Source organism: Astyanax mexicanus, chromosome 23 (genome assembly GCF_023375975.1).
Source record: "Astyanax mexicanus isolate ESR-SI-001 chromosome 23, AstMex3_surface, whole genome shotgun sequence".
Classification (NCBI taxonomy): Eukaryota; Metazoa; Chordata; class Actinopteri; order Characiformes; family Acestrorhamphidae; genus Astyanax; species Astyanax mexicanus.
The window spans coordinates 22,530,160-22,541,810 of record NC_064430.1 but is presented as its reverse complement, the minus strand read 5'-3'; the positions used below and the strand labels follow the sequence as shown (position 1 = coordinate 22,541,810).

Below are 11,651 nucleotides of genomic sequence, written 5' to 3'. Positions count from 1 at the left end.
TTTTAGATCTCAAATAATGCAAAGAAAACAAGTTCATATTCATAAAGTTTTAAGAGTTCAGAAATCAATATTTGGTGGAATAACCCTGTTTTTTAATCTTTTTTTTTCATGCATCTTGGCATCAGGTTCTCCTCCACCAGTCTTACACACTGCTTTTGGATAACTTTATGCTGCTTTACTCCTGGTGCAAAAATTCAAGCAGTTCAGTTTGGTGGTTTGATGGTTTGTGATCATCCATCTTCCTCTTGATTATTTTCCAGAGGTTTTACATTTGGTAGAATCAAAGAAACTTTGAAAAAAAAAAAGCAACACATTCTGTGGAATGAATTTACAGTTCACCATGGTAGTGTTTGCTTTTCAATTTGGCACTAATTCATCTCCATAATTTATAGGCCTCTCTGGTGAGAATGTGATTTCAGGGTTTATCATTAATTTTAGGTAGTCTCTAGTGTGTATGAATGCTGAGCTGTTTTTGGCGCTTCTGTTTCAGGCTGTTTTAGTTCGGTGGAGGATTGGGTGGGAAAGAAAGAGGTACCACTTTAAAATAAGACTACCTTTATAAAGGGTTTAAAAATAGTTAACCATTTGTTTATTAATGGTTACTAATAAGGTTGTAAATGCCTTAAAAATCATTAATAATCAGTTATTACACATAGAAAGGGCAACAATGACCTGTTGTTTGCCAAATAGTGAACCCACAGCCATCTATATTCTTGCCCGTTTTACGTATGTGTTATAACTGATTATTAATGATTTTTAAGGCATTTACAACCTAATTAGTAACCATCAATAAACTAATTGTAAATCGTTTTTAAACCCTTTATAAAGGTAGTCTTATTTTAAAGTGGTACCAAGAAAGACAGGATTTCAGATCTTAGTCCTATGATTGGAGATACGCGATTTCACTACTGCTGTTGCTCCTATTGGACGTGTGGTGCCGCCATCTTGAATTCCCCAAATTTCAGTGTAGTGGATGTGTTGTAATTGACTAACTGATTCTGACAAGCAAAAAAATCAGCAGCAACAAATTGTTTGTCTTTGGGGTGATTTTTATTAAAAGCATCTTACAAGAGGAAACACACAAAGCAACAACAATAATTGACATTAAATTGACCTGTACAATTAGGGATTGCAAAACATGCATCAGATTACATTACAATGTTATTATTATAATTATCATCATTATCATGACCGTCATTATCATCATCAGCATTAATATTATCATCATCATCATTAACTTCATCAATGGCATTAACCTTATACATAAAACCATACAGATACATTTTTTCATAAATCACACATATTTCGGTATTTTTGGGTTGTACATTCTCTTGAACCCAAACTTGGACTATTAAAATAGAACAACGATGGCTATAAAAGAAAGGTGGCACTTATAATAATAATCACTTCTACAGTACAAAAAATTCAAAATAAAAGACGAGAAGCCCTCGAAACGACACGCTCCAGACAATCTTCTGCTATCTGAGGATCCGACTCTTTTCCTTTCTTTTTTTTATCTCGATATTCTTATCTCTTATCTCTCATGTTGGGTGTCACTGCTGACTCCCCGGTGGCTAAACATCCAGAAAGAACTTCGAGCCCTATTTGGGGAAAAAGAAAGGCTACTTGATAACGTAGTGCTGTGCTACCTCTCGACTACGAGCCACCTTTGCCAAAAAGCTGTTTTTCACGTCATAGTAAATCCTAACAGCTATTCGCTAGCGTTACAGTACGAACTTCACAGGGGTAAACAGAGACTCAACCGCCAGTAATGTGAGACACTCGTCTAGACTGAGGGAACGGCTAAGTTGTGGAGTCAAAACACAGAGGCGGAAGGCAACACATGCTTTGTTATGCTGGATATAGTACAGATGCACCAAACGAGACGCCCTACAACGGGGGGGCAGCACCAGAGACGACGGGAAGGTCAGTGAGTCAGGTCCAATCCAATTTCACCACTTACTCTTACCCCTTACCCCTACCCCTTAGTTTTGAGTGTGCACGCCAAGGGGTAGGAGTTTCCTGATTCTTATTAGGCTGGAGGGGTAGTTATGGGGGAAGAAATAGAGTTTGTTTGTTCTTCATACAGAGATTTTTCAGATTTAGCACACTTCAAACCGAGGGGTATTTATAGAAACCCATAAATTTCAGTATTTTCCTTGTTAAAAGTGAGGATTAGCTTTACATTACCATAGTTTAATGTGTAGAATTTCAATGTTTTATGGCATATAAGTATAAAAAAGATCGCTAGTAGTTTGTCTCAGTAGCTACATAGTTAACTTTCCCGTTCCACCTTAAAAGGTGCAACAGATGGCAGGGGCTGCAGCATTTAAGGCAGAACAGAAATATAAAAAAAGCTAAATCAAAAAGCTAATCAAAGCTAATTTTAGCTCCCCATCACAGAGTTAAGAATTGAGGAATGGACAATAATAATGGACTATTTCTGCATCATCTCCACCCTTTCTGAAGACATACAATAAAATACGCCCTAAAGTTAACTAGTTAACCAGCAGCAGCTAAAGGTTAGTGAACTTTAGCTTTAGCGCTCCTGATGACGTATCGGTGGTGATGTATTAAAGGTTTTCCAATTCCTTGAGGGAGGATTTAACACCTTCCCTTTCTAACTCTGTTCTAAAATCAAAAGGATAAGGGTTACACTCGAAAAGAAGGGGTAGGGGTAAGTGGTAGAGCCAAGAAGTGAAATAGGATTGGGCCTCAGTCTCTCCCAGTGACGGGATATACTAAACTTCACCTACGGAGCTCAGAAAGACAACCAAAAAAAGACATGTAAGAATTAACTAAGCAAAGTAACCTATACCAAACTAAAAGAGAGTCTGCAGGTCTAAAAAGAGTACATTTGGTCGCTAGATAAATAATACTAGGAATAATACATGTGCAGGAATGGCCTATGAAGTGCCAGCTGCTTTGGAAACTACCAGGCAGGTAAGATAAGTCTTCAGTCTGAAAAAGAAATAAACTATCATCTAAGAAAGTTTAGACTAGGACCAAACAATTGTGTAGTTGTATTTTATGCCATTTTCTCCCACTTTGTAACTTCACGTAAAATGTTCCTTCATAGTGTCCTCTCCCCAGAGTTCCCAAAGGCACAGTTACTTTACTGCTGCTTAAATTGAATGAGTTATTTAGCTATAATTAAACCACGTTGTTTATTTCCTACAGTCGCGTCTGACATTGTGTTTTCCTTCGCCACAGTTGAGTTAGCTGCCATGTGAATGTTCAATGCCAAAATCGCAAAACTCGTACGGCGAACAGGACTCGACTCCCCCTGCAGAGGGTTGTGCAGAAGGTTGTACGGAAGGCCCCAGGCAAGACAGATGTTGTGAGAATTTGTGATAAGTTACTGTGATAAATACTGTTGACGACATTTTAGCATTGAAACAGCATCTATCCTGACAGGTCGCTTATTGGCTATGAATAATATGAGCGAAAAAAGCACATGCAACCTCCCGCCACCCCCAAAAATCCCAAATTAGCCCAAAATCCCAAATTCCTTAAGTTACATTCACAGGAGCCCTTGTGCACCAGGTTCTAAAAAAAGGGTCTCTCAAAGAAAACACTCATCTACCTCGGCAAGTGCGGCTGACCAGACAGGCTACGAGTTAAAAAGCAAAAACGTATATTCTCTATAGGGCTGGCCTGAACAGTGGTGAGTACTGATGTTTGTATTTGGTTCTCTTTTTAGGATTCAGTCAGAAACGTTATCATTGAAAATTTTAAATTGCAGCCAAAAATGCATATTGCATCTTGGCATCATGTTCTCCTCCACCAGTTTTACACACTGCTTTTGGATAATGCCACTCCTGGTGCAAAAAGTCAAGCAGTTCAGCTTGGTTTGATGGCTTGTGATCATCCATCCAAAGAAACTCATAATTTTTAAGTGCATACTTCCTGCGGTTTACTTTGCCTGCACACCTCTTTTTAACGACCAATCACAGGTGTTGTTGTATTATGCCTTCGTCCACAGAGTTTGCTCAACTTCCATGTGTGCGACACGGTGAGCGAAGCTCCTGCATGAGGTCTGCGGTTTGTAATATTTTCTGCAATTACATCATATTGTTTGCCACAGTTGAACAAACGTTGGCTACCCAAGACGTATACTTAAGGCAAACAACAGAAAACACCAAATATGGGGTCTGGTGAACTGGCCTTTCACCAGAAAGTGCTGATTTTAAGGATAAGTCTGGACAATGGGTATATTTATAAGGCCAATTGCCCAATTCCTCTTTATATAAACTCCCTTGATCACTAACACATGCATCCTTTCTTGGAGGAAATTGCTGAATCTCCAGCTCCGACACATCAGCTAATAGATGCCTGTGCTGACCAATATTAAACTAGGAGTGTAACAGTGTAGGCAGTAGACACTGTGGTTAAAGTTTCAGATAAAAGGCTAAAAGAAACGACACCAAACACAAACTCGGGTTGGTCTGGAAGGCAATCGGGACTCCTGCGGAGGAAGAAGGGCATGGAAGGAACCGGAAAGGTGTTACAGTAGCAGTAGCTTGAGGTGCAGTCCTTGGCATATTCACAGAGTGGGTGAAGAACAGCGTCAGTTTAGAGTCTTGGTGGACGTAGTCCTTTGATAATGGAGGTGGGAGGGGTAAAGGAGAGGCAGAGCAGAAGGTCCAAACTGAATTGTCTCTACAGCTTTCGGGTTGCGTGTGCATTGTGGAGGGATCCCAAGCCCATTCGGGGCAGGCAATGGTTCTGGGGGTTTTGTTGATGCTTTGGCTGGTGCCAAATAAGTGCAGTTGCTAAAGCATAATCTGTAAGTTTGAGTTGTGCACTTCAAATGAAGTAGAAGTTTTAATGTGTTCACACGATGATCCTGCATTCCTTTCAAGTAAAGCTGAAGTGTATTTGAATTATCAACAACCATGTCCAAGAGCCTTACCTGGACTATTAGAGCCTCAAGGTAAAAAATTAACGTAAAGGGTTAGGTGAACTTTCTGGTGCACCAGGGAAGCCTAGACCAAAATTGAAGATGGTCTGTCTGAGGAGAATGGTCCTCAAAGGCTCAAGGGCCAACTGGAATCAATAATGTAAAGGATCTAAATGGACCCAATGGTCCTTCTGGACTTCTAGAGCCAGAAGTGAAATAAGGACCACCAGGGAAACCTGGAACAAAAAAGGTCAAGGTGGTGTGCCCAGGGGAAAGGTCATCAGGTATTAAAAGGAATTCCTGAACTAATGGGTCCAAGTAGACCAGTTGGACTTCCTGGACTTCTACTTTTGCAGTACTGGACTATAGTTCAAATGTATATGACCAACAAAAACAAGCTAATGTCAATTAGAGGTCCTAACTATGGACTATGAATGGACGGTAGTGCCAGAAGTGACCTTTCATTAGCCCTAAATGGCCTTTAACCATCTGTTGTTAATTGGAAATACTTCTTCAGATTGTGCCGAGTAGAAGAACGTTTTCCAGAAACAGGAAACAGTAGAACTGCCTACTGAAAGAGTAGAGTTGTATAAAGATAGAATTTTTTTTGTCATAACTTGCTGATGTGTTGTTTCAAGTCATACAAAAAAAAAAAAAAAACAGAAAACTTGACTCCAGGAGCATTCCCTTAACTTTGCGTCACTTGTATAATAGTTAACAGTTTCCTGTGGTTACTTCGGAAAACGTAAGGATCCGCAGGGTCATCGTGAACACAAAAAACTGAGCAAGTAAGTAAATGACAAAATCCTAGAATCTCTTGTGTGGGTCAGTGTGCATTTGAAAGGAATATGTTAGGAAGGAGCCCCTTCGGTTAAGAGTCCAAGTCCTTAAACATACAACTTCCATATATCTCTAAAATTTCTTTAAAAATATGTTTTAATTTCATTGATGGCAACTCCTTTTCTTTTTTTTTTTGGGAAAGGTAAATATCTTCATGGCAAGTTCTTACTGGGGTAACTGGACGAGTGAATGATCTTCTAGCTAGAAAGGCCTAGGTGGCAGCAGGGGCAGAAGAGCCGGGGTTCTTGGCTTGTGAGGGGGACGGGGGTGAGGAACCTGTGGAACCTTTGGAACCAGCTCCAGGCTTGCAGAATTCCTTTATGGTGACGGTCTGGTGGTTGGTAGCCACATCTGTGACGACTACGTTGATGCAGCCGGGGGACCGTTCAGGACGCCAGTCAGGGTCAGCCTTTTTCAGAGCCCTTCTCTCAGCCCTCTTTTCTGCTGCCGGGTGGGAAGTGGCAGCTTCAGACGCCCGGATTCTACGGCATGGTTTTCTCTTTCCACCCTGAGCCTTTTCTTCTTCATCTTCAGGAGATGATGATGATGAAGCAGAGGAGGAAAGAGATGGGGAGGAGGGCAGGAAGGACGTAGGGTTCGATGCAGATCCAGGCTTGGCACTGCTGGAGTGGTTCTGAGGGGGTTCAGAGCCACGGGACGGGGTTTCTGGGCTTAGTACTGGCGGAGATGAAGGGGCGGTCTCGGATGGCGATGCCTGTGGAGGTCCCGGCTGGATTTTGGGCGGAGAAGAAGCGTCGCTTTCAGAGCCGCTCGAGCTGGAGGGCGAGGGAGGTGACTGGTACGGAAATTTGGTGGCCTTTCTCGGACGACCTGGACCACAGCCTCCACCCCTGCCCCTCGTTCCAGAGGTAGATCCTGCTCTTCTATTGGGCTGAGCTGAAACCGGCGGGAAGGGCTGAAGCCCGAACGGTTGGCCGTACATCGGGAACCCCAGCATTTTCATCGGAGGCTGGAAGGGCCTGTAGGGCATGTCGCCCTGCTTCTTCCCGATAATGCGATTCCGGGATGGGATCTGCGCCCGTCCCTGATGCGACTGCGTCGGCCCCCTGTTGGCTGCCCTGCCGCCACACTTGTCGATAACCTTCAGATTGAGGATGATGCGACCCCGCTTGACCTCTCGCGGCTTCACCCTGCGGTTTAGGATGCGCACAGTCTCAGAGAATGGAGAGATCGGTGGCCGGAAGGAAAAGGAGGAGCCGTCCGGATCGTACCGGGGCAAAGGTCGTCGGGACATCCGGTGGCAGCGATGGATGTCCTTCTTTAGCTTGTGCGAAGCAGCCAGGGAGTGCAATCTGGGTGTTGGTGCCAGGGAGGAAGAAGAGGATGATGAAGAGGAACGTACAGGATTGACAGGAGGAACGACAGCTGAGGAGGAAGAGGAGGCAGAGGAGGAGGAAGAGCGAGGAGGAGTGTTTCGAGTTTTGGAGACTCGGGGCGACGGTTGAGTTCTCGCCTAGAGAAGGGAAAATGGTTTAAATAAACAGCAAACTAATATTAGGTAATATTATATTTATATACACATATCTCTGCATAGAAAGACAGACTATAAATGTGTTCTATTAGTATTTTTTAGTCCGCACTAATACTTGTTTTTCCTTACTTCACTAAAAGTGGTTGTCTTCATGCTCTACTTGCTCTGTAGAACTAGGTTCTATGGCCCACTGGCACCAAAAGCAATGACATGGATGAATTGATGGTTCTGCCTAAAAGACTTGTTTTTGCAGGGATGAATGTAAACTGAGCATAAATCAATTTACACTTAATTTAGGTTTAATTGTGCTTAACCGTTGCTGCCTGGAATGGCTTAGAAGTCGCTTAGATTGGCATTAAAAATTAAGCCTTTCCTGCAAAACAACATTAAAATAGAATAGTAAGACATGGTAACCATGTTTGCATCTTCCGAGCTGCGCCCCTGATATGGTTTTAAATAAGAATAAAGAATATTTGTTTGTAGTTTTATCATTTTTAACAGATTTTAAAATATATTTAACATATATTATATATTTTACTGTTGTGGAATTGTCCAGATGTTCCCTCACTCAACATGTGGCTCACACAGGTATTAAAGCTTCTTCCACTGGAAAAAAAACTTTTGAAATCCACAAAAACAGAACATTAGTCTGAAAAATACTCCACAATTTGTGTTTTTTTTTCTTTTTGTGTACTGCACTTTTATTCTACCGTTTTATTTTTTATTCTTTATCTTCTATTTATGTCAATTCATATAGTCTGATCGAGATTTAATATCAGAAGGTATTCAAAATAAATTGACTCTGGGGTAGAAAAAATGTGATGTGGACAAATCAAAGAGGAGCTCAGACCTTGAGGAGGAGGTTTTTTGGTTTGGGTCCTCGTTTCTTTGGGCCGTAGAGCTCCTGCTCTCGCTCCCTGTAAGGAGAAGAAAAGAAGCATTAGGAGGTAAAGTGACGTCACTGTAGAATCATGTCCAAAGTTAGGACTGATAAAGACGACTGGAACTGTTTGAGTAATTCACATCCTGTGGAAAAAACGAGGGATGCCTTTTACTTCATGGTACCAAAAAAAAAAGTTTAAATGTGCCAAAACTCATGGGACAGCAGTAGGATAACTTCAGCGGTGATGGCTTGGGAAAGACCAAACCTGTTATTGTGTGTATGAAGCAAAGAATCTACAGAAGTGTTTCAACTCTGCAAATGGACCAAAAAATCAGCTGATCCTCCTATTATATACATTTTTGGAATGTGTTTCAGGCCTGAAATGCAGTGGCTGCATGTTAATGAAATGGCATTGAGATTATACTGTGTGCAACACTGTAAAAAAAACATTTTTCATTTTCTTTTTTTTTTATTGTTCAAACTTTTTCCTACAAATAAATATGGATCTTAGGAATATATATCTGGGATCAGGTTTTGCCTTTCAGTTTCTAATGTAATTACATGAGAATTACAGCAGGAGCTAAAAGCACATTACTGTTTAACTTTAAAAACCTTTTTTACACAGATCCAGACCAGCTCTAGTGAACTGAACCTACTTCTTCTCGAAGGCGGAGATGAGCCGATCATCCAGGATGTTTTCCTCTGGTTCCCACGTGCTGTGCCTGCACAAAGATATTAAACATATGAATAAATATTTACATAAAACTAATAAAAATAACATTTATTTCGTTGTTGTTTAGTGAAATATTCTGCTGTGCTGCCTCCCTCAGATTTGCTTGTTTGACAATATGGAGACAATATGTATATTTTATATATATATATATATATATATATATATATATATATATATATATATATATATATATATATATATTAAATACAATTAATATATCACATAAAATAAATATGCTACTAGATTTGTGATTCGCGTGACCTAGGGGAATCAGATAGCAGAAGGTGGAGGTGCACAAGCTTGCTGCAGTTGTTGATTATGCTACTATTTGTGCATAAGCAACAAGAACAACAACAAAAAAAACTTTAAAAATGAAAAAAGAAGTAATTACATTTTTAGGACTGTTTTGATTGGCTGCTAATAAAGTCAATTCAAAGTTTACACTACTAAATTATGTCAAACTAGAGTTAAAAAATGGAATTTTGTGACTGAAGTCAGATGCAATTTGAAGCTAAAAGTCGATTCTCAACTCATCCTACACAACTCGACTTTCACATTTAATTTTTCAATTTAGATAAATGCTGTAAATAAAAACTTAGTTTATCAGGTTTAGATAAGGGGATTAATGTGGAGGAATAACACTTTTTAACTGTTTACTACGTAATTCCATATGTCATATCCATATCTCTTTAATATTAATCTACAATGTAGAAAATACATTAAATAAAGAAATAAAGGAAAACACTGCATGCGATACTGTCTATATTTTGTGTGGTAAAACCCATGAATCTCACTTCAATCTGATCAGTGTCTCTTTAATTACAACTTAATAACACACTTACTTCAGTGCCCATCCTTTCCACTTAACCAGATACTCGATGTTACTCTGCAACACAGAGAACAGCATAAAATTAATGGTGCAATAAACGATGAACAAAATTAACATTTAAATGTACTTTTTAACACAATATCCAAAGACATAATATACACATTATAAATGTTATTAATATTATTACTTATAAACAATATGAAATTTTTAAAATGGTCCATTTGTCTCATTTTTGCTGATAACTGTCCAAAGTTTTTCTTTAATTTTAAACCATGATCTGTTTAAAAACACTTTTACTTGTATTATTTAGATTTAATCATACAAACGATCAACCAAACCATTTCAGATTCAGTGAGGCCTTCTTTACAAATTTCATATTTTACTGCTTTTAGATCATAGGTGATTGTTATTTTATCATTCATTGGAATAATCCCTTTAAACTGCAACATTCAAACAAAAAAATATCCAATGTTTCTAATTGTGCACAGTTTGGTACATAGAGTAAATAGAGTGCTATTTATTTTATAGTTTTATTTTATGAGGTTTCTTTTATAGGGAGTTTTTCATTTCATCCCTGTCCAATAAAAAACATCTCCAAATATATCTCCAAAACAGTAACTTTATAGGAAAGAGATAAAACCTTCCTAACTTTAAATGAAAGCCAAAGTAAAAATAGTTTTTCAGGCAATTTTGTGGAACTTCTATTGGTCTGTTCATCAATACATTTTGGTGACTGCTAGGTTTTATAGGTTTATGTTTGAGTAAAATGAACAATGTTGTTTTATTCTATAAACTACAGACAACATTTCTCCCAAATCCCAAATAAAAATATTGTCATTTAGAGCATTTATTTACAGAAAATGAGAAAAAGCTGAAATAACAAAACTATGCACAGCTTTCAGACCTCAAATAATGCAAAGAAAACAAGTTCATATTCATAAAGTTTTAAGAGCACCAATATTTGGTGGAATAACCCTGGTTTTTAATCACAGTTTTTTTTTCATGCATCTTGGCATCATGTTCTCCTCCACCAGTCTTACACACTGCTTTTGGATAACTTTATGCTGCTTTACTCCTGGTGCAAAACATTTAAGCAATTTAGTTTGGTTTAATGGCTTGTGATCATCCATATTCCTCTTAATTATATTCCAGAGTTTTTCTTCCCCCTTAACATTTTTAAGGGATCTCTTGTTTTTTGTTCAGAGCTGTATATATAGATATAAATATCCTACAGGCTCAAGACACACAGTGACTCGAATCGTTGCTCTGCATTTGCTTTTTGCAGCATGCAACATTTTGCATTGCACGAGACGAGCGAGTAGGCATGCATGCAATGCACACAAATAACGTTACTGCATATCCTGCATCGTGCAGTAAAAAGCATGCACACGTAACTCTACGGTAATGCAGACATGGCTGCGTGCCCCCCGCCGCCTGCAGTGTGTTTTTATCGGTGCAACAAACAGCGTGCACTATTCTGCACAAGCGAAGCCTCGTGCTTCCTCGCGCCCTCGGGCTTTTTGTCTGCACGGGTAAATATGGAGGGCTTTAGTGGTGGTTTAGCTTAGAGTAGGCCTCCCTCCTCCCCTCCCGCAGCGCGAGCCGCGAGCCCCGGCCCCCGGCCCCCAGACCCTCCGCCCGCCCTCCGTTTACCGCCGCCGCGCGCGCGGTCTCGGCGCCCCGCGAGCATCAAAAAGGCCGCCTTACTTTCCGCACACGGCGCTTCAGGATGGCTTCAGCAGCGAACACGCGCTCCCCCATGCCCGACAGCTCCATCGCTTCTCCGGATCCCGGGCCCTCCGAGCCCGCCCTACTATCGCCTCCCCGCCGCCGCCACAAGCTCCCGCAGCTCCACCGGCCTCCGCGAGCTCCGTCTAGCCGCCCGAGGCTCCGCCCGCGCCGGGAAACGTCTCTGACAGCGGCGGCAGCAGCTAAACAGCCCGGCTGCCGATCACTGACTCGTCTGCGAAT

The 11,651-nt window shown here is 40.5% G+C and overlaps 1 protein-coding gene across 1 annotated transcript; it reads right to left on the bottom strand.

Moving 5' to 3' along the window:
- Positions 1–5,547: 5,547 nt before the first annotated feature.
- cbx6a (chromobox homolog 6a) lies at positions 5,548–11,651 on the bottom strand. The gene is made up of 5 exons (XM_007257616.4): positions 11,388–11,651; positions 9,694–9,737; positions 8,775–8,840; positions 8,086–8,152; positions 5,548–7,217 (listed from the first exon to the last, which is right to left on the bottom strand). The coding sequence occupies exons 1-5, from the start codon at positions 11,454–11,456 to the stop codon at positions 5,955–5,957; spliced, it is 1,509 nt and encodes a 502-aa protein (XP_007257678.2). The 5' UTR covers positions 11,457–11,651; the 3' UTR covers positions 5,548–5,954.

Coding starts and splice junctions, on each gene's coding strand:
- cbx6a (XM_007257616.4), bottom strand. CDS start 11,456: ATGGAGCTGTCGGGCATGGGGGAGCGCGTGTTCGCTGCTGAAGCCATC. Junction 9,738..11,387: donor TGAAGCGCCGTGTGCGGAAA/GTAAGGCGGCCT, acceptor TCTGTGTTGCAG/AGTAACATCGAGTATCTGGT. Junction 8,153..8,774: donor ATCTCCGCCTTCGAGAAGAA/GTAGGTTCAGTT, acceptor TTCTCCTTACAG/GGAGCGAGAGCAGGAGCTCT.